General features: G+C 51.7%; 1 protein-coding gene across 1 annotated transcript in view; it reads right to left on the bottom strand.

Annotated features, from left to right (window-relative positions):
- Nucleotides 1–23,148, bottom strand: part of adgra2 (adhesion G protein-coupled receptor A2) — a 45,259-nt gene that overhangs the window by 5,523 nt on the left and 16,588 nt on the right. The window contains exons 2-14 of the mRNA XM_048997981.1: nucleotides 17,527–17,598; nucleotides 7,356–7,427; nucleotides 6,634–6,705; nucleotides 6,465–6,536; nucleotides 6,080–6,243; nucleotides 5,003–5,216; nucleotides 4,732–4,896; nucleotides 4,438–4,636; nucleotides 3,961–4,110; nucleotides 3,105–3,266; nucleotides 2,124–2,330; nucleotides 858–1,050; nucleotides 33–241 (exon numbers count right to left, since the gene is read on the bottom strand). Coding sequence (XP_048853938.1) covers nucleotides 33–241; nucleotides 858–1,050; nucleotides 2,124–2,330; nucleotides 3,105–3,266; nucleotides 3,961–4,110; nucleotides 4,438–4,636; nucleotides 4,732–4,896; nucleotides 5,003–5,216; nucleotides 6,080–6,243; nucleotides 6,465–6,536; nucleotides 6,634–6,705; nucleotides 7,356–7,427; nucleotides 17,527–17,598 — 1,951 coding nt within the window. The remainder of the gene's footprint in view (nucleotides 1–32; nucleotides 242–857; nucleotides 1,051–2,123; nucleotides 2,331–3,104; nucleotides 3,267–3,960; nucleotides 4,111–4,437; nucleotides 4,637–4,731; nucleotides 4,897–5,002; nucleotides 5,217–6,079; nucleotides 6,244–6,464; nucleotides 6,537–6,633; nucleotides 6,706–7,355; nucleotides 7,428–17,526; nucleotides 17,599–23,148) is intronic.

Genomic DNA, 23,148 nt, shown 5'->3' with positions numbered 1-23,148 from the left:
CACCCCTGCTGCCCCAATTCCCAACCCCTCACCTGGAGCACGGCGTAGTTGCCCAGCAGGGAGCAGCGCAGGGTGGAGATCGCGTGGTCAGTGTGGGCCAGCTGGCAGCCCTCCTGGCTCCAGCCATCCTGCTGTTCTGGGGCCCTTGGGCTCCAGTGGGCTGGCACTGGGTCGCTGCCTGGGGACGAGTGCCGCAGGGACACGGTGACCGGCTCCGACTGGTTCCACATGGCGCAGCCATCTGGTGGACATAGAGGTGGACATAGAGGTGAGGTCAGCGCCTGGGGTGGGCCATGATGCGGCATGCGAGTGGGGCAGAGACAGGAAGTACTAAGTATCACACAGGAAGTGGACTGGGATAGGGCGGGAAACAGGGCCGACCTGCGATGCCAAGAGCGTCACAGCACCCTGACGAAGAATCGGTCCATGCCACCGAACATATTAGCGATGCCACGGTACCCAATGGCTCCGGCAAAAAGAGTGTGACACCCAGCAACAAGCAAGGTAATATCGAATGCAACAAGGATTAATATTATAACGGCAACCAATGCCACAGATGTTACTATTACGATATTAATGATTGTCACCGATATAAATATGATAGTAATAAACACCATACTTATTATTTATGCAGTTATAGTCAAAGGTGTGGATATTATTTATGTTAAGAGTAAAAATGTTATAGATATTTATTATTATTATTGTTGTTTTTGTTGTTGCTCCAGTTATCACTGAACTGTAATCCAGATGAAAGCAGGGAATTGCATTAGAGTCATAAATCTCCTGACGGTATTCCTGTTCCCCGAACTGTAGGAGGCCCGCTGCAGTACAGCGTTCCCAGGCAGGGGGAGCCATACCCAAGTCCACGAAGATGACGGGCGTGTTGACACTGCGGCGGCGGCGGCTGTGCTCGCTGGGGCCGCTCGCGTTGCCCGTGAGAGGGAAGAGACGGCCCGTGCGGAATGCCACAAACTGCAGCTTGCACTCCGGGGGGGCGTCTGGGGGGAACAGGGAGGCGGGAAGGGACACCGAGGCCAGGGCCACAGCATTCTGCCACCACAGAGAAGGAGAGATAGAGAGGGAGGGAGGAGGAGGAGGAGGAGGGAATGGAAACACAGTTAGGAGGCAGCTGGATGCAGCGTGTGGCGATGATGAATTTATACAGTTACAAATAAAGATGCATGCAGATGTCTGCCATATCACCCATAAAAATATATCACCTTTATAAAAAACAGTACATAAGGTACATATGAACCATTATAAAGTATAATAGGTACATATTAACCTGTATAAAGTGTATAAAGTACATATGAAGATGCATAAAATATAGTAAGCATATATAGACCTTTATTAAGTACTGTAAGAACAGGCAGTCCCCGGGTTACGAATGAGATCTGCTCTTAAGTCGAAATTGTAGGTAAGTCGTGACAACTGCATATGGTTCTTATTTAGTGTCAGTTACTCAAACATTTCTCCTAGTATACAGTATATATTGTACCTTTCTATGCATATAAAACACTTAAGAGACACTTCCAAATACGTCACATCTTACATAACATAATACATAATGATAATAGGTAATTAGAGTGTACCCCAAAAAGAGAGAGAGTGTGTGCATGCAGGTATACAGCACTGTACAAAAAAAAGCATTAAAGAAACAGCTCTTCAGACAATTTTGACGAACTGCTGAAGCCACACGATGTTTTCTGGAGCGTCACAAAGTAGTGCACGTGTTTGTTACTACGAACCCGAATATGAATCTTTATAAAGTATAATAATGATATATAAATATGTATAAGGTGTATAAAATGCATATAAGCAGGGATTCACATAGAAATGGCCACAAATGAAGTACAAATTAGCATATAAAGGTTAAAATGCATGATAATTTCTTGTCATATCGGCGTAAATACGCAAATATGTACGTATTTGCGCTGCTACATTAATCGATTTCCGCGCGTATCGCTTGTAAATGTTAATCCCTGCATATAAGCCTGTATAAAGTGTAATAAATACACATAAAGCAAGCACACGGGATGCCAGGTGGGTCACAGCAGGCCGGGTGGGTCACAGTAGGCCGGGTGGGTCACAGCAGGCCTGATAAGTCACAGGAGGTCGCTCACCTTGAGGGGGAAGGTGAGCAAGGAGATGTTGTGTGTCCCCGTGGTGCAGCGGAACCGGAGATGCTGCTCATGCGATGGCTCTGCCCCCTCCGGCCCAGTGGCACCGCCCCCCCCGGGACCCTCGCGCCGCTGGTAGGCCGTGCAGCTCAGGCCCGTGAAGTGGGCGGGTCGAATCAGGTGAGCCTCCATGGCAATGTTGCGGGACACCTTTGCGGGAAGCAGGTGCAGATGACTCATAAGTCCCCATCATGTACTGCATCTCACACAGAGAACTCACACGGTCCTCACAAGTAACGAGTAAACGAATCCAGCAACAGAATATTTCGCCGTGAATTGTGTAAGCGCATTAGTGTGGTCACAAGCATCGAGACTTACAGATTCTGTGTATGCGCATATGTGTGTGCATGTATGTGTGTGTGTGTGTGTGTACGCATGGAGAGGGTATTCAACAAGATTTATTGCTAGTACAATTCTCTTTAGCACATAATTGTCCCAAACAGAACTTATTAAATTCTGTGGACAGTCCATTACAAATGATGTCATATAAACATGGTAATGAATACTCTCTCCAGTGATCCCTGTGCAGTAATTACGGTAATTCATATTATTCTTGTGATTCATGTCTTCATTGGTAATTCATACGGCAGCACTGTGTAAATCCCTTGAAATGACGTATGGGCCACTAAGTCAGACCCCTTGTTAGGCACAGAAAGGTATTTACAGTACAGTACCCGGTGCTGCTGCATTCGGGAGACTCCCCAAAGTGCTCCGGGGAGGGGGCCTGTATACAGGTGTGTCTCAAAGGAGCAGAGGTATGAAACCTAAATAGAATTCCATTGTACTCTGGCAACTCAATTATCATTTCATATAGATGTAAAACCTTTTTCTGGGGTCCCTCTTTGGTTTTGTGATTAAAGCAGCTTCCCCTGCCCCCCGTCACCTGCGCAGTGTGTTAACGCCCCTCCTACCATGGAGACCTACCATAGACAGGTCCTGGGAGTTGCTGTGGAGCTGAGGCCAGGCTAGGGTTTCCAGGGAGCGCACGACCGAGCTGCAGGACCGGTCGTCTCTCTGGGCCCGGGACAGGATCTGGTCGTCCATCTGCATCAGGTTACTGCCCATTTCCACCAGCACCTCTGACAGCTGCCACACACACACAGTCCACACATCCATATCTTTGTGGGGACTCTATTCATTTCTGTGGGCAAAATCCTAACGCAGCCCTAACCCTAACCCTAACCCCTACCCAGCCCTACCCTTAACCATAAGTAATCAAAGAAAATATGAGACTTCTGGTATTTTTAGTTTTTTTTATTGCATTCACTGATCTTTGTGAGGACCTGAAAAATGGGCCCCACAATGTCAAAATAACAGGTTTTTATTACATTGTGGGGATCATTTGGGGGCAGCACAGTGGCGCAGTAGCTAGTGCTGCTGCCTCACAGCAAGAAAGTCCTGGATTCGGTCCCCGGGTCGGCCGTGGGGCCCTTCTGTGTGGAGTTCATGTGAGTTAATTGGTGACTCTAAGTTGGCTGTGTTAGTGTGTGTGCCCTGCAGTGTGTTGGCAACTGCCTAGGGTTGGTTCCTGTCTGTGCCCACTGTTACTAGGATAGACTCCAGTCCCCCGTACCCCCCCCCCTGCCCCGCCCTGCCCCGCAACCCCAGTTGGGATTAAGTGGTCATGGTGATGGATGGATCATTTGGTCCCCACAACGTAATATAAACATAATAGACACACACACACGTTTGTATCTATATCTTTATGGGGACTCTCCATTCCATTCATCCCCTACACACCCCCGAATGACTCCGTGCCTCCTCTCTGGACCCTCCTCACCTCACGGGACTGCCAGACGTACTCCATGAACTTGGATATCAGCTGGGCCATGTACAGGATGTCAACGGTGTCGGTGAAGCCGGCAGCCTCCAGGGTGTAGGTGCGGATCTGGTGAGCCAGGGTCACTGCATTGGAGGCATTCATTGGTTTCTAGGAGAAGAGGTAGAGAGAGAATGAGCCAATGAAAAGGAGAGAGACAGTTGTGTGCTCCCTAATGATTCCTAACAAACTGTTAAAAACATGGACTCATAACCAGAAGCTTGCCAGTTTTAGTCCTGGCTGTAAAAATACTTTGAGTAAAATCATTGGCTAAGGCAGCGTTTCCCAGCCCGGTCCTCAGGGACCCAGTCGGTTGACATTTTTGCTCCCTCCCAGCTACCCTTGGGTCCCCGAGGAGTGGACTGTGAAACCCTGGGTTGAGCAGTGGCCCCATTAGACCTTTGGATGTGGTCACATGATGACACCATGGGAACGGACCAGAATGAAGCTGTAGAGGACGCGTGTGATGTCGTTGGTGTACAGGCAGTGTGAGTAGTCCCCCTCCTCCCAGCGGCCCGAGCGGTCGCAGTAGCGTGAGGCCTTTTTCTGCTCCAGGTCGCCACTCATGCTCACAGACGGGTAGGGGAGCTGGAGGCAGAACTGATAGGAGGTGATCCCTGCCAGGGTCCGCGGCCACCTGAGTGGGGGGGGTGGGGGTGGGGTGGAAGAAAGGGCAAATGCTGAACACTCGTTCATAGGAGTCTGTTCCATTTCCCCCCTGCCCTCCCATACCTGAACTCTCCTCGGTTGTTCGTCACTCTCTCTTCCGGACAGAAGGAGGCGCTGTTCTCCAGGACCACAATCTCTACACTGCGCGAGTCATTGCCGCGGTCCGTGGATACCATGCACTTCCACTCCCCACTGGCCTCCACGTGCACGTTGGAAAGGATCAGCTCACTGTGGCAGGAAAGTGCCACGTTAGCCATTAGCTCCGCCTACTGGATCGACCAGGAGGAGGAGACAGGGAGGCAGATGGAGCCCGGCAAGGGGGACGGTCTGGTACCTGGTGATGAAGGTGCAGTCGTGCAGCATGCTGTTTTCAAGGTGGACACCCTTCTCAGGGTCAGGAGTCACAGCCTGGCCATTGTGTTGCCAATGCAGTGTGGTTGCATTGTCCACTAGGGCGGCGGTGCAGTGGAAGGGAAGCCGGTCCCCCTTGAACACCACTTGGCGTAAGGAAGGCAGGAGGGAGAGAGTATGCAGCTCCAGGGGCCCGTCTGAGAGACACGTGGGGTGTGAAGTCTACGGTTAACAGCGGCAGACAGCCAGGAGGCCAATGAAGATAATTCCCCTTCTTGCTGCCGTTGCCCTGTCATTTCCCAGCCCCCTCTTTTCTGATGGACCGTACTGAATCAGCCCTCATTTTCTGGTTAGAAAATTGGTTGCAGGCAGTATCAATTCGTAAACAACACAGCAGACCGCTGCGGACAACGGCGGAGTCAAAAATAGGCCCCCACTGCGATCCGTCGCAAATTAACCAGTGGAATGAGAAAATGTGCGAAAAACACAGGGCCCTCTGCTCGGACTGTGCTGAGCTCACTGTGCTCCTCTGAAGCACAGATCAGCAGCAGCTTCTTGCACATTAGAGCATTTTGTTTAATCCAGTGCGGAGGCTTCGAGGGAAACCTGATGCCAGTTCCAAATAGGTGAGGTCACAGATTTTCACAGATGGATATTTGCTCTTTACCATTTGCTATATAAATAACGGGCTGATTGCAAACATATCTTGAAATGTAACCATTTATCATAATATTTGCAGCTTTTGTTTAAAATTTTTATTTGAAGTTGAATTACAAATGTGAAGCAACGCATTAATGCAGTCACAGGTTCCCCAGACCTCCGAATATACACCGTGTGCCTGGCATTTAGAAGTCCTGCACTCATCATAGGGAAAATATGACTGTAAATGTTTTTGTAAATGCCTTGTACTTCCTGGGATAAGCTACAGGCTCAGTGCTATGCTGTTCTGGAGTATCAGATACAAAAGATGGAAACTGAGGCTCATGGACACAGCGGAAGCAGAAAACATTTACGCCTGGTTATGATGTTACCATACTTTTTCACATCAAACATCACTCACCGCAGGTCAGCTGATTCTCTCTCAGGCCGCGTAACGGCCTCCCGTGGAGGCTTCTGGGATACGAGCAGACAGTTTCTTCCCCCAGACGCGCGGAGCTGGAGCGGAAGTAGACAGGCACCCAGCGCATGGTGCAGTCGCAGGAAAGGAACTCGGAGTTGAAGTTCCTGAAGGAGCGGAGTGAATTGCCAGAGTGATTTACCCCTTCGGGACACGTTTCTGACAGCATGTGCTGTGCACTTCTCCTGAGACTCAACGGGCCATGCCAGCTGAACAATTACAATAAACAGCAGTGTGCAGGAGTGTTCGGCCGGCCAAATCCGAAAGACAGGCACGCTATAACTGCATTTCTCCTTGATGGTTTCCATGAACAGAACCAGTAACTCACACCAGCTTCAGCGAGGGCAGCTCCTGGAAAATCCCTGACTCTATGGACGAGAAGATGTTTCCAGAGAGGTTCCTGTAGAGCAAAAAGAGGGGACACCTAGGTCTTCTAGCAAAGCCGGGTATCATGGGCAATGGATACGAACGTGTACATGTGCCACACGAGCCCTTACAGCTTGGTGAGGTTTGTCAGGCCCTGGAAGATGCTTGGAGTCAAGCAGCCAATCCGGTTGTCAGAAAGGTCCCTGAGAAGAACCAGGAGACAGATGCACCAACATGAACAACCTGGAACCATCTCCATGATCACCTTATATTGTTTCAGTATTCATGCATCTTTCTCAATACTTCATTCTTTCTTTTGTCCCCAATGTACAGTGTATCTGTATAATTATTTTATCTCGCAGCCAGCATAACAGAATACCATGTGCTATTGTCCCATACGTGATTGTTACAATGGCTGGTATTTCTGCTGTCCTCTTTCCTGGTATGTGACCTGGCAGGATGCTTTAAATAGTTCGAAGCTCAGTCCCTCCCTTCATTGTCCCCTCCGCTTCCCCAGAAAGCCGGGAGCTTCCAGAAGCACACGGTCTTTCATTTAACCCTGTCTGAGAAGCCCTGGGAGGCGCAGGCACACAGGGCCTCCTGCCTGCGGCTGTCAGTGCAGCGCAACCCTTGGCTTCAGCTCTGTCCCCCTTTGCTTCATTCACTGGAGTCTATTTCTGCCTTGCATTGTGTGGCTCTGGCAGCCCCGTCTTCCCCTCGGAGCTCGTGCACAAACAGCGCCATGCACATTGTCCTGCCGGCACCTGTCCCGGGTCATGCGGCGGAGAGAGGGACACCTGCTGTGTCCGTCAGCTTCTGAAATGTCAGACCGAGACAGAGAAGTCCTACTCACAGCTTCCGGAGGCTGGTCAGACTCCGAAAGGCACCGGGGGTGATGGTGCTGATCAGATTGTTCTTCAGGTCCCTGCAGGAAGAATGGGGGGGGGGTGGGGGGGGTGCAGAGAACATGAGCATGAGCACCTCAACAGAAATACCCAGTAACAGCCAACACAGGCGATAGTGCTGCCTGTGCATGCGAGATTTCCAACTTACTCTGCTTTTGAGACATTTCATGCGGTTAGGAGCTGGGTGCTACAGCTCGATATTTCTGGAGTTTAATAACTGCATTTTTACATGGCTTGCGGCAGCGGTTTATAGAGGACGAGGAATCACATGTCTCCCCCGGGTGTGGAAAACGTCATATTTCTGCACGTCAGCACCGGACAGGGGTAAAGCTTCGAGCCACCTGGTTTGGGGCAGCAAGCATGCAAACACAAGGTCAAGGGAAAACGCCAGAGGGATGGAAGACCACCAGAGGGAAGCTGCTTAACAACTCAGCTTTAAAGTCACTCTTCCCATGATAAAGTTACACCAGCACATGCCAAACCATAAATATTAATTTCTCAAACCGCCTTTGAAGATCTTATTCGATATTGCCTCCCCCCTCACCAATTTTTACTCCACCCTCTTCCCTTTTGCTTACCCACACCCATGTGTTAAACTACTCAGCGGCATCCCTGAACCTCCTTGCTCCACCTCCCCCCCCCCAGCCTGAAAATTAACCTCTGGTACTCCAGGAAAGCTTTTATTGGTCAGATGGGAATAGCAGGGCCGGGAGGGTCATTACACAAACGGTAACAGCATTGGGAGCCACATGCTTTTCTCGCCAAGAGATATGGTACGAAGTAGGAACTCTGGGCAAAAAAAAACAGGCCTTTCACTTGTCCACCCTGTCCACCACTTCACTACTGCCAGACTTCACCTATGCTGGCCACTAGCTAGTAGCCTGCCGAGCCAATGGGAAAAAAGTTCCCTGGGAAACGTACACTACACCCTATCGGAGTCTGTACTCTGAATCTGCCTTCCTAACCCCAGTCGATTTTCGGCCATGACTCACGGTCCAACAAGTTTCCCCTTACACCCAGAACTGCAAAATCACACTCCCCACCAAAGAAAGAACTCAACACGCTACTTCAAACTGCAGTAAAATCCATAAACACTGGAGGCTTCTGGCTTCAGCTGCCTCAACATGGACCCTGTGTGTTTTCGTAGACGCTCTGTATATATGCTGAACGTACTTAAGTAGCACCATGCACAGTAAAACCCGGACAGCTGTTTACGTTGAATATCTCTGTTACGCTACAGGCAGCCTGCTAGCATGCGGCGACCTAGAAGTCACTTCTGATCAAAGCGTATGCTAAAAGAATTAGCGCTCGAGTTAGAGACCTCCTGAAGCGTCACTAATACCGCTGATCCCAATGGCACACATGTCGCAAACCACACCATGTCACGCCAGCAAGAGCAAGAAGCCTCAGCCCCAGACGAGTCCCCATCCTCAAAGCTAAGGAGCCAGAACTCACTCCCTAAGGGTTATTTTTAAAAAAGTTCTGATGGAATATATATTTGAAAATAGATTAAATATCAGAGTGCGGTATCCGGAGTGAGTATGTGTTTTCTCGAGCGTTGGCTAACTGCTCACTGGGGGCTATAATCACGGCTATTACTCAAATCAGAGCTGGCTGCTGAGGAATGGAGAGCGTGCGCTGCACCATACCAGGGTCGGATCATTTAGGGGAGATCTGCCCAGCACTGGACCGCCTCATTTTTGGAGTCGAGAAACCACACGCTTCTAACGTTTCTGATATAGCTTAGCACATGTCTTAGCGAGTATTAGCGTAGGCAAGCGACTCACCGAGAAAAGGGGTGGGAATTTCTACCTGAGCTCATTATCTACATATGCTTGTGCTTTTATCTATATTTATGAATTAATCTTCAAATGTGATGACGAGCAGGTGAATATGGGTGTAGGAGCATTGATTCGTGTTCGTGTTACAGCTCTGTGTGTGTCTCCCACCATGTGCTATCTGGAAGGCTCCCGTTGTTCTGTATCTGTTCTTAGCTGCTTGACAGCTGCAGCCTAGGTGTTGACTAGGCCAAGGAGAACAATAAGGCAACTTTCCTTCATTGGTACCCTGGGACCCATTAGTGTTCTGATAAAAGGTGCCCCCTCCCCCCTCACCAGCCGTGGTTTCCTCCTCTTGATGCTGCTGCCGCACAGGCAGAGCGGCGGCAGGGGACAGACGCCGACTAGGGGAAGCCGTTAAGTGGCTAGTCAGTGGCCCATTTGAGAAGTATGGGCGACTTGTCATTCTTTGGGATGTTACTGTTGCTGCGCTAAGCAGGAGCATCGCTGGCCTATCCCTGGAGCTTCCTGTTCTCCAAGAGACGGCCTTGCCGACCGAGGCCTCATGCGATTCGGCCTTGCGATTATCAACAGGTCTGAAATACGGCCTTATCACTGGCCCTGTGTCCAGATGGGGGGGGCAACCCTGCGTCCAGATGGGCGGCAATATGGCATCAGACGCTGTTTATCTAAAGCCTCTGTCTCTCTGGAACTACATGAGGGAGAAGGCGGATAATGATGACGGCCATCATAACCGCTTACAGAGCCAAAGCAAGCTTAGAAAGAGAGCAAAAGAAATGGGCATTGAGATCAGGGAGCGAGATCGCGCCGCTTCCCCTATCATAACAGAGCCTCTAAATGGAAAGAGCATGCTTTGACAGAATGACATCATTGTTTGAAAGAAAAGCAAAATGAGCAATGCTAACCCCCCTTAACTGACCAGCTTATCTTTACATTAAACCATTATCCTATGTGACATACAATTATTATTATTTTTGTTGAAAATGCAGGGTCACACAGTCCCTGGTACAAATAGGGGATCAAGGGCCTTGCACGAGAGCCCAGTGTTGTAATCACTCTGCCAGCTCTGGGATTTGAACCACCTTTCGATCAGTGAATCCACTGAGCCACAGACAGGCCCAAAAGAGAGTGCAACAAGCTCTTATTCTTCGTTTGACCACCTCCTGTATGTACCTGCCCTGCAACTGCACACACCCATTAATGGCCTATGCTGTGATCACCCTAAGCACAACATAAACACATTATACACCAATCATCCAATTTAAAATTGTTGAGAGTAATCAGTGAAATGGCGCCTCCACCCATTGGGAGGTTTAGACCCGACGAGTCACCCGCCAAACTCCACCCCTTTCACCATTCTTCCTCAATCTATCCAGCACTAGGCAGAACAAGCCGTTAGCAGCAATGCTCGAGTGTTTGATTGTGCCTCGCCAACCCCCCCCCGCCTGATGAATACTGCTGACCCAAGGGGTCCGTTTTGTCTGGGCTGGGGCAGCGACACTCTGGGGTTCGGCAAAAGGCGGGCAAGCCGGGCGATGTCGGCGGAAGCAGAATGGCTGTGAAAGGGGAGGGTCATAATGAAGATAACTGCTCCAAAGGGCCTCGGTGTGGAGTGGCCCATTATGGGGTCAGCGGCGGGGGCTGGGGCGCGCCGGGGACATTGTTCGGCCCGCGGCCCTGGGGAGCGCTGAAAGAATTACTGCAGCCGGGGCCACAGGCCCTCATTATCGCCAGACGGGAATTAAGAATTTCCTGTTTCGCTCCATTAAAAGAGAGCCATTAAAAACAAGGAGTAGGGGGCATTCCGTTCCTCTTTGGCCCTCCGTCCCCCCCACCCGGATCGCGAGCCCAGGCCTGACCCCGTGCAAGAGGGCTGGTATGTATGCGTGGCCCAGGGGCGGGACTTGGAGCCAATAGCCGGCACCTTGGCCCGACTGGAAGCCGACAGAGCTCATTTTTTGCGCCTTGTGTCATTTCCTGTCTCGTTAGCGCAAATGCGGGGGCCCCCATTTTGTTTATTTTTAAGGTTTCCCTTTTCTTCATCCATCCCCCCCCACCAACTGCTTTTCCCCGGGAAACCAGGGCACAGGGAACACGACAGGAGGGGCAGTTATGAACAGAATCAGCTCTATGTAATTGCACCCCCCCCCACCCCCTACCATTCCCCGCTTCTTGTGCTCGCACACGCACACACTTACTCACAATGGGAGCTCTGTAATACAGTCGTACTCGCGCCTTCCCCCACAAAACAGGAAACCGGGATCTGCTTGGCGCTTATTTTTCCACTCATTTCCTTCTTTCCTGCCTCCGACCACAGATTATTCCCTTTATTTTCTTTTTCTGTGTACCCCAGATTAACTAATCGAGGCAAAGAGCTGCTGTTGAGGGGCCGCTATTCAATGCAGTGCACCCCCTCCCAGGCAGCGCTACACCTAAGGCCCGCAATCCCACGCAATCAGCAGTGCGCCGGTGAGTGATTGATGGCTCCGCGATTAACTGCGGAAGTGTCACACAGAGGGCTGCGCACTGCATCCTGCTGAACGCCACACTGGATGTGCCAGAAGCTTCTATTTGCTTTCAAGGAAGACGGAGGTCTTCCCGCCACGGCTGAACACTAACAAGGCAGTGACTGGATTCCAAAACCAACAACCCCATCCTTCCGATACCGTGTGTTTTTAAGAACAGCGGGCAGACGTCTCGAGCGAGGACCACGGCTGCAGAGGGGGGGCGCTGTGCAGCGCAGCTCAGATGGAAAAGTCTCAAAGCCGGCACCTCTGGACTCAGCTGGCTGCAATTTGGCTTGTGGTACCAACAGTGCTAAGGGAGGAAAACCAGAACGGAGACATGCAGTCGTGTTTAGAATGTTTCCTAGATCAATCCTAGTCTTATGTCTCCTACGATTTGGGTGCCCGTGCTGCAGTACTCCAAGGTGCTGTGTGTGCCCTCTACCTGCGGGACGTGGGAGTGCAAGGGGCGAGCCTCAACAAAGGGTGTTGATCTCTTCTTCCAACCAGATAGCAATTAATGTTTTATTACTATATCGTTTTTTTTTTATGAGTTCGCAATTGTTTTCAAGGCGCCGTTTGCATTGTGTTTCAGCAGCAGGCTGTTTGCATAAACAATCAACAAAGAAAGCGTTTCAAGTTGCACCCCTAAGTACCGAAGTACCAAAGAGGAACCCCAGCTGGGTTGGCACTTTTGGTACTGGTACTCGGCCAGAAGTCAGTGGAAAAGGGAGAGTACCAAAAGTACCACACCTCTGCAGTGGATAAGCACCTTAAAACAGAGTCTAACAGACGCAGGATACCTTCAGCTCTGATATAGATTCGCCCAGACACAAACCGGCGTCAACTAGCAAAAGTGCATTACATAAGCTAACAAACCAGCGGTTACAGAACATTCCATGGAAGGACCTTCCAGGGGCAATCAAACAAATGCCAAAGCGTTCACGAGTAACAGGATTCGCTAAAGACTCCCTAACGAAAGCAGGACCCCCCAGGAAAAACAGAATGTTTATAAATAAACACATACATAATATCATACAGCATTCATACACGTCTGTAATCATGATGTACAATTTGGGTATCGTTTTGTGAGGTATATACCCACAAGCCCCACGTGAATTTAAGAGAAGATGAGCGGCTATTAGATGCCTCCGGGCAGCAGCCCGGCGCAGACAGTCGACGTGCCGCATGGAAACGCAAAGCCGGGTCTCTACAGCCACCAGGGCCCCCAGGAAACCGGCTGGCATACACACTGCGGGTGGGAGTATCGTTACAGACCATGTGTGAGCATCCATGCAGCACCCCCCTTGACTGCCCCAGTGAGTCACGTTCAGTGTCCTGAGAAGGGAGGGGGGGGAAGCAGAGGATCTGTGTGCTGGGGGCCGGACAAGGGAGAACGGGACACTGGTGTTGATGTGGATTTTTGGATGCGCACCGTCCGTCCCCGTGTGAGGTGGTGCGATCGCCGTTTCGCAGACCCCGCTGTGCAGCGGAGCTGGGCCCGCAATGTGGACACTCCCCTCTCCTTCAGTTTATCTCCCAGACACATCTGGAGTCTATCAACCCCCCCAACCCCCCCTTCTAGTTTCCACACACTCGTGCACTTAACCCCTTCCTCCTTGCTCCCCCCTCTACTCGGGTACCATGCATCATGTTGGGCCTGCCCCCCCCCCCACCACCCAGCAGCGCCAGGCCCTAGGGCTGGGGAGGCGTCCACGGGTAAATAAACAGACGGCCCCTCGGCTGGTCTGAGAGGAACCAGCCTACCAGCTTCCTGCCCACTCAGCTGTTTTTTTTTTGGGGGGGGGGGGGGTTTATTTTTTCCGGATAGTCAGTGAAATTGGACCGCGGCCGCCGCCCCCTTCCCTTCCCCGTGGTGGGCCCCTGGCAGCTCGGCCCCCAGGTCCCCGCAAAGCACAGCACTTAGCTCAGGAGCTGCTCCTCCCCACCAAGGCAGCCAGTGGAAATCAGAGTCTAACACCCGCTAAGCAGGAGCGGCAGGCTACATGTTGGGCCGCCTTCCTCTGCCTTCCCTCTCGCCTGGTCCTTCATAGGTCTGCTCCAACCTGGGGAGCCTCCAGAGGAAGTCCCGCGAGTGTTAGCACTAGCATTGACACATGTCCTCTATGGGGAAATGCCTTACGCTCCTGACATCAACAGAGCGGCAGCGAGTCATTCCTTACTTGGAAAGCGCCCACTTCCACTGCCCAGGGCAGAATCGAGCTCAGACCAGCGCCTCACTAACTAACACAGCTTATCAGAAAGCAGACCTTCCTTACATCCCTCAGCAACCAATCAGCTGCGCAGAGACCTTTCATGTAAACCAATCACAAGCAGCACCACATACAGGCTACAAACCCAGGCCCACAGGGCACACCCCACCTCAGGCATACGTGGTCTCCCATCTCTGCCCCCCTGCTCCCTAATTCTGACCGCCTCCACCTGTGGCTCAAACCGGGCAGTAATGAGGGCCCCTTGCGCCTGGACTGTCCTGTGTCCTGCCTGGAGCAGCGGGGTCTGGGCTGGAGTGCGGCCAGGCCCCCTCTCAGCTCATTAATGTCATTACCGCACCTCACATCAGCGCCGGGACAGGACCCAGGGATCTGTCCACAGCTCGTTAGTGGGACAGGCCTCATTCAGGGGGCCTGTGTCTGTCCCCAATCCAGCAGGGCCAAAGCTTCCTGGGACCAGCTGAAGGCTTTGTAGAAAGGAAACTTTAATGTCCGGGAGGCCACTGGTCCCCAGGGCACACTGAGGTATATTAGGGTTGGGGGGGAGGGGCTTGGCCAGTGTTTTGGAGGAGCAGCCCTGATGGGAATGATGCCCCTGTGAACGGCAGCCGGCCCATGCCAGAGGAGGGCGCTCCAGTGGCCCTCAGGAAGCAAAAGGAGCCGTTAAGGCAAAGTGCCCCCTATTGATGCGGCCAGGTGACAGGAGCCTGCTGCACGTCCATGCCACCAGGGGGAGGGAGGGTTTGGAGAGTGCCAGTCTGAGGTGCAGCCAGGCCAGTCTGAGGTGCAGCCAGGCCAGTCTGAGATGTCCATAATAGCACACGCGTTAGGCAGACCTGCATAGGGCCTGAGTGACCCCCCCACCACTGCCCAGGCGGGCTTGTAAAGGGCCCAAGTGCCCCCTTTTCCCCTCTACTGCCAGGGCGGGCCTGTAATTCCCCAGTGTTCATTTCCTCCTGATTACAGGGCTGACCACACGTATGTGTAAGTGCTCGCCACCGTTTCCAAATGACAAGCACATGTAGACCGGCCCACGGAAACAATGAGAATGGGGGGGGGGGTGGAGGGACGGGAGGGAGTAGAGTGACCGAGCAAGCAGATGAACCAAAGAAAACAGGCTCCAAATACTGCAGAAACGGCACAGGAGGCCAGGGAGGAATTTGTCATGGCGTGACGGAAGCGGCGCAGTTAACCCCGCCGGATCGGAGTGGGAGACTCCCACCATGGAGGAGCTCGGGCCCCCAGATATAAATACAGCGAGACTCCCATGCACCATCGCATTTTTCTGTCTCTGCGGGATCTGCGGTCAGCACTGGGGCCGTGATGTGGAAGCCCTCGCAGGCATGCACGGATGGCAGAGGAGGGTTACAAGGCCTCTCCACATATATGGCACAAACACACGGACACACCATAGACACACTTCTCACGGTAGGGAGGGGGGACATGGCTGGGTCGGAGGCCTGCAGCTTCAGGCAGGGTGGGGGGGGGACATTCTGCTGTGACATGAATAAACAAACTGTCTCTAGTGAGGAATCGGCAAGCTCAGAGTCCCTGTGCGGCCCAGAGTGATTAATGACTCTGAAATGGACCCCCACCCCAGAACCAGTCATGTGAGCCTTTCTCACTGCCTGGCCTTTGGTCCAGATCCCCATCCCCCAGGTACAGCTACAGCCAGCGAGCAGGCCAGTGCTGCTTACTTGCCCGTCCGAAACCCCCCCCCTCCCCCCCTCGGCCCACCCCAGCACCACATCTTGGGAATAGGTGGGGAGGCATGGAAAAGGGGGAGCTCTGGTTTGCGTTTGCCAAAGCAAGCAGAACCGCATTTCACTTCACGTCCAGCTAACGTCTCCGCTCTGGCCCCTGCTGGGCCGTGCCAAGACACGGTAGAATGCTGGAACCCACGGCCCCATAGCAGCACGCATGGAATCACACGGGTAGACGTAGCAATCGCTTAGCAACACGCATGGAATCTTATGGCCAAACACAGAAATCTCTTAGCAACACATGTAGAATCACATGATCAGACACGGAAATCGCATAGTGACACACGTGGAATCATACGGCCAAATGCAGGAATCGCTTAGCAACACGTGTGGAATCACATGGTCAGACACAGAAACTGCTTAGCGGCACGTGTGGAATCGTACTGCCAGACATGGAAATCATTGAATCACATGGCCAGACAGTGGCATGTGTTACAGTCCCATACGCCTCACAAACAGCTGGCAGAAGGTGCTCTGATTCCCTCATCAGCCATCACTCACTCACAGATGTCATACCACTGAGAATACAACCAGAGTCTGTGTTTAACGCAGAGCTGGCCAGTGAGAATTTCACCAGAAACCCAGAGCACTTACTCTTTCAAACAGTCAAAGATGCTTCAGTTAAAAAAATACATAAATCTGAACATGGGATGAAGCCAAGCCAACCAAATAGAATGTTTTATTAAGAGACATTTCCACACAAGGGCGTAAAGCAGTGGAGTTGTCACACAGTTTCAGGGTGTGGTGACTAGGCAGGAGCACATAGACATTTAGGGTGCGCTTTTGCCCCTCTCTCATACCTGTGCATCTCTCACATGCCAGTGCCTCTCTCCCAAATCTGTGCTTCTCCCATATGTGTTCCCCTCTTCCATACCTCTGCTTCTGTCTCATAACTGTGTGCCTCTTCCATTCATGTGCCCCTCTATCACACCTATGCCCTTCTATCGTACTTCTGCCCTTCTCTCATACCTGTGCCTCTCTCTCATATCTCTGCCCCCTTCCATACCCCTGCACCTCTACCATACCTGTGCCCCACCTACATGTCTGCACCCCTCTTCCATACCTCTGCAACTCTTCCATATCTCTACTTCTCTCTCATACCTGTGCCCCTCTCCCAAATCTGTGCTCTTCTCCCATGCGTATGCCGCTCTTCCATACCTGTGCTTATCTCTCATAACTGCGTGCCTCTTCCATTCCTGTGGCCCTCTCTCATACCTCTGCACCTCTTCCATACCTCTGCACCTCTTCAATACCAGCGCCTCTCTCTCATACCTGTGTTTGTCTTCCATACCTGTGCGCCACTTCCAACATTTCTGAAGGATCTATCATGGCCTGTGGCAGCTGGAAAACCAGCAATCCAGATATGCAGCTGTAAGCCGCTGCTCTAGAGGATCCCCCACACCCCCAAATGAGCATCTTGAGAAGAGCAAGATGAGTTGGCCTCAGCCAAGCGTGGGGCTATCAGGCCTGACTCTTCCTCCGAGTCACGAGGGAGGCCAGCCACTGCCGACAGCCTTATCTCTCCCTATGATGTCGGGCTTGCCTCGCCTTGACGGATGGTGGTGTAATTACTCCATATTTCCCACATAACTCTGTGCTAGCTGCTCATAATGCTGCTTCCTCCCTGCTGGCTGATGGCCGTTTGATAGCGAAGTGGCGGGATCAACAGATGTTAGAAGATGGCTGGTCCCGCCCTTATGCTGACTGGTGTGACTGTATAAAACATGAGTGGACATTTTGGTTCTCAACTCCGGAAGCATCTCAGCAGTTCCTGTTCCAGCCATGGCACAGCTATGAAGGTAGGAGAAGAGAGACTACTCACAGCTTCTCCAGGGCCGTCAGTCCTAAGAAAGACTCATTCCTCAGTGTCCTGATGCGATTGTTGCTCAGAATCCTACAAGAGACAAAAAATGGATCAGAACAGCAAAGACACTCACACACTAATGTTTACAATCCAGATCGCTTAGTCCAGGCAAAACTAACATGTCAATAATGACACTGGAAACTTTGTAAAAGGCACTGCATACCTTGGCTGAAACCACTGGACACACTGGATAAAGACACTGTATACTTTAGCTAAAAACAATAGACACTTTGGCTAAAAACAATGGACACCTTGATAAGATGTTAAATACTTTGGCTAAATACATTTTACACTGTAGTTAAAGACAGTGGACACCAGGGGCGTGTCTAGAATGTACTCAGGTCAAAAGCTTAGCCCACATCTTGTCTACATACCTGACCCCCATACTCTGTTCTATCTTAGAGCCCCCTTTTCCTTTGCCACATGATTGAAAAGAGAAAAGCCGTCATGTAGTTCCTACATATTCAACATTAGTACAGGAATTCATATGCAAAGCCGTAAAGACACTGCTTTCATTTAGAGCTGACAATCGTTATACAGCCTTCCTCATTTATTTCTAGCACAAGTTTTAGCAAAGGCAATATATTCAAGTCAGTCCATTCAAACTTGTCTGATTAAACATGCTTAAAATGCTCTCCCTGAGACGGGTTGGTGCTCCGCCCTGGGTTGTTCCCCACCTCCAGGATAGGCTCCGGACCCCCCAAGATCCTGAATAGTATAAGCGGTTACAGAAAATACATTGATGGATGGAAAATGCTCTCCCTGTAGCTACTACTAACTGTTTCCTGCTGAACTGCACCCTCAGCTCCTGCTCCAGCATTCCAACGCACAACAAAAAAACCTTCTGATGTCCATCGACATCTAGCTAGCCTAAATAGACCATAATTTAATAAACAAAACAACAATACCAGCGGGAACATATAGTATGTTTTTATAATTATATAAATCATTGGATTTTATTGAGCAGAAAAGTTGGCTCTAACATTAGCCAGCTAACATAGCTATTAGCATTAGCCAGCTAACATAGCTATTAGCATTAGCCAGCTAACATAGCTATTAGCATTAGTCAGCTAACATAGATATTAACATTAGCCAGCGAATGTAGTTCAGTATCTATCAGTCGTCTAATCTGCCTGATAGCAAATGATGTTGATCTCAAACTTTATACGAAATAACTACAACGTAGTTAAATAACACAGTACATAGATTAACCAGGTTAACTACAATGTCAACAAAATTTTACCCCACATGTCCTAATAAGTATTTGAAAAATGTCCCTGGTGAACACTTCAGCTAAAAACAATACACACATCAGCTAAAGATACTGGACACTTTAGCTAAAGAGAGCCAACACCTTTCCTAAACACATTTGACACTTTAGCCAAAACCACTAGACATTCTGGCTAAAGACATTGGACACATCAGCATAGACAATGGACACTTTAGCTAAAGATGCTAGACATATCTGTTCCTAATTAATCTTGGGTAATAAGGGGGGAAGTGGCTGGGGAGTGTGAGACATGGGGTAAAGCTAATCGACATCTTGATAAGCAGACAGGAAATATTTTCACATCAAACGAGATGGATTCTAGATCTGATGAGGCCCTGGACCCAGCGTGACTATCGGCCACATCCGGGGCTGTGATGCTGCTTATCGGGCTGCCAGACATGAAACGGGATGCACAGCATGCAAGGCATGTGAAGAGGGACACACAGACACTCTTACGCAGGGTCATAGCCGTGTCATTCATCAGGATTAGCAGGATCGCCCCTTAACGACTCCCTGGCCCCACCCCTTATCACCATTCCCCTCCCACTGCCCCACCCCTTATCCCCATTCCCCTCCCGCTGCCCCACCCCTTATCCCCATTCCCCTCCCGCTGCCCCACCCCTTATCCCCATTCCCCTCCCACTGCCCCACCCCTTATCCCCATTCCCCTCCCACTGCCCCACCCCTTATCACCCTTCCCCTCCCACTGCCCCACCCCTTATCCCCATTTCCCTCCCACTGCCCCACCCCTTATCCCCATTCCCCTCCCACTGCCCCACCCCTTATCACCCTTCCCCTCCCACTGCCCCACCCCTATCCCCATTTCCCTCCACTGCCCCACCCCTTATCCCCATTCCCCTCCCACTGCCCCACCCCTTATCCCCATTCCCCTCCCACTGCCCCACCCCTTATCACCCTTCCCCTCCCACTGCCCCACCCCTTATCCCCCATTTCCCTCCCACTGCCCCACCCCTTATCCCCATTCCCCTCCCACTGCCCCACCCCTCACCCTGCCCATTCCTGCAATGGTTGGCTCTCCACTTACATGTCAAGAAGCCCCTTCCCTTCCTCGCTTACTCTCACCAGTCTATCCTAGATCCTCTGATCCTGGTGGGGCGGGAGACACCGGCAACAGACCCCTGTCATTAGTGCTGCCCCCTGCCTCACCGTGCCCTCTCCTGCTCTGCCCCCAGGGCATTGTAACTGGCTGTTAGTTACAGGAAGTGTGCTTTTAATTGGCGATCTGGAAACTCAGCCACGAAGCATGTCTTTGATGGGGGATCTAGCTGTGATGCGCCTCGGGAATCAGCAGCTGAGCTCTCTTGAGACGTACAGTCACCGCCAGCTCCGATTAAGAAACAGTTAATGAGATGACTGAGAGGGTGTAAAGTGAGTTTAAAAGAAGCTAATTTCACTCATATGCGAGACATTATGCATCTCCTGCATGGGATTAGGTGCCTCCTGGATTTGACCCTGGCAGCTTTAGCCCCGAAGTCTCATTCTTTAGCCTGGTCCGCTGCCTCCTGCAGAACCTGACGCTGGTTCTGGATGCAGAAGATCCGGCAGCATCTGCATAATTCAGCGCAGAGGGGAGCAGCAAAAGGTCACGTCTGGCAACAGGACAAGCCTGTTAATTCAACACAGGTAGTTCAGACAGAGATAGGACCTTTTTTGTTTCTCAGCAGGGTTGCCCATTCAAAGCAAGAAGAAGCCCGATAAGATTTCCTGAATGTCTGAGTGCAGTGTCAGTACATGCAAACACACATATGCACATCCTCCAGCAGGGGGCGTGTGACCTCAGGGTTATTGAGATCCACCAGGCCAAAAGAGCATACAGGGATCCAGTGGATCTCAAACTTTAATGAGAGGACGGGAGTTCCACTACGTCATGCATGCAGCATTTCTCGAACGAAAGCCAGCCATGGCTGCAGGGAAGAGGGGCCTGTATCCCTATTTCTGTGGGAACAGCCATAAATAGCTGGGGGAAAGTATGAAAAGCAGAGCATGTATGCCATTAGTCACCTCGAGAGTATGTTTGGAAGAACACTGCGGTGTGGGGGGGGGGGGGGGGGGGGTGCATTGTTCTCTGGGAGGGGGGGCAGCTCTAAACAATGTGGAGAGCACTGTAAACAGACCAAAATAGGCAACAGTCCCATCAGGCCAAACAGGAAACCCAGCCAATTAGCTGTTTGTTCAGGACATGGCCAGCGGAGGTCAGAGGTCATGGAGAGAACACTTCCTGGACAGCCATCTGAGGGACAGCACTGCGTCTGAGAATGAGCAGAAGTCAGGGGAGGTAGGAAGAAGGGAGGTGGAGAGACGGATGTCGAAGTGCTCCGGGGCCGACGACGGAGCCGAGACCAGCTGCTGGGGGCATCCGCTGGAAGTGGGGGGGGCGTTGCATTCACACAGCGGGGGCTGGGAGCAGCTCTCTGCGTCACAGGGATGGTTGCAGAAGACAAGCTCACAGAGAAGCCTTGTAGGAATGACCGGGGCGCACCCCTAGGGCGAAGGGAGTCCGTCTGGAACCACAGAACCAGCAGCGAAAGAGCTGTCCTGGCAAACGTGTGTCGGGACCAGCTAATGCAGCTGTGGCGACCCAGATCGGGCCGTCCTGAGTGGGGTGACTGAGCGTGGGATTGGGAAACAAGATACAGTACGACATTACGGCAAAGTGAGAGCGTAAACGAAAATATTCATCCACGTTTCGGGCAGGTTTGGCTCCCTGCCCCCTCAGAAAGGGTGTTTAGGGGGGGTTTCCTTGAGGTCCTCTCCCCAGATCATTCCAGATCTCCAACGTGGTTATGGTAACACTGAGCACCCCCCTTTTCCTCCAGCCCAGAGCCCCAAATGTGGCTGAAAGTGCCGCTTGCCCTTCGGATGGATCTTTGATTGCTCCTGTCCACAACAGACACCTGAACGTTCAGCCCCCTCACCCCCCCCCCCCCCCCCAGCTCTCGCTTTCACAAATCTGACCACACAGTACAGCCAAAGAAAGGCAGGAGGGCAGTTCTGCTGTCAAACAGAGCCGAAATGCCCCGCATTCACGGAGCACCGCTGCCCTGCATGTCCTCCTGCAGCTCTGCACACACGCTCACGCACGCCTACCCAGCCACTTCACTTCCACAATAAGGCGACACTCCAGTCTCTTCTCTCTCTCTCTCCCTCTCTCTCTCCCTCTCTCAGAATGAATGCGATGCATTTGCGGGGACGCGATCGTGCCGTAATTGTTTATGTAAGTGTACGGCTACCAACCTTCTCAGCTCCAACAAAGCCCCCCTCCCCAAACCCCAAGGTTGTCCTGGGTTTCTATAGTGACCAGCGGGGCTGAAGGGTTGCTGTCTCCCACACAATGCCGGCGTACCTCGAACCAGCCCCCTTGTTCAACGGGATGCTCGCCGTGAGACAAAGGACCGTGTCACGGCGACAGGAAACCGCAGCTGCCATATGAACCCCGTGCCACTCAGCGTGTCGCTCCATCCGAAGAGCTCCTCGTCGGCGCAAACCATGCAGCAGAGACGCGGGGTCCATCCTTAAGAGATGTACACACTGTTTTTTTTGGAACATTCTGGCAGGGGCGTGCCTTCAGGGTGCTTCTGGAATCTGGACCGTAATTTGGGTCTTACCCCGCCCCAATGGAGCGCACCCCCCCTGAACCCGTCTGGGCTGACAGGGCCTGGTAAACGCCCGATCTGGTTTCCCGGGAGCAAGGGTAGCAGAAAGGGAGGGAGCAGCGACCCGGCCAGCCTCAGGGTTAGCGTGGGTGCAGCTGCAGCGGTGCTGCTGTGCTGCAGGCATGCGATACTGTTACAGCGCAACCAGCTGCACTCCAATCTTACGGCGCCAGCTGCTTTCAGAAAAAACAGGTCTGGGGTGACACCTCCCTCTGCCACGCCACCCCAGCCCACCCCAGCAACATTCCCCAGTAAAATCCTCCTAAAAACAGGGAAGGATATCCTGTTTTTCCTCACAGAAATGTGTTCCTAATAAGCCATGCTTGGCTTTGACTTCACTGCTCATACTGCCTTATTTACAGCCCTCTCGCTCCCAGTATCTTCCTCAGCTGTGTTCTGAGCTTTGACATGACATCCATGGCCCTCCCTCAGGTTCCCCCAGGCTGCCGCTGGAAAGAGCTGAACTGCTGGCCCCTCTTCTCACCCGGCAGCTACTTACCTCCGACTTTACAAAGTCTATATAGCTACTGGGTCTGTCTAAAATCCTCTTTCTCTGCTTTACCTGTATCTGAGTCTGCAGTGTCTGTCTAAAACCCTGTTTCTCTTCTTTACCTGTATCTGTGACTATATGGTCTG

This window comes from Brienomyrus brachyistius, chromosome 2 (assembly GCF_023856365.1).
Source record: "Brienomyrus brachyistius isolate T26 chromosome 2, BBRACH_0.4, whole genome shotgun sequence".
Classification (NCBI taxonomy): domain Eukaryota; kingdom Metazoa; phylum Chordata; class Actinopteri; order Osteoglossiformes; family Mormyridae; genus Brienomyrus; species Brienomyrus brachyistius.
This window is presented reverse-complemented; position numbering and strand designations above follow the sequence as displayed.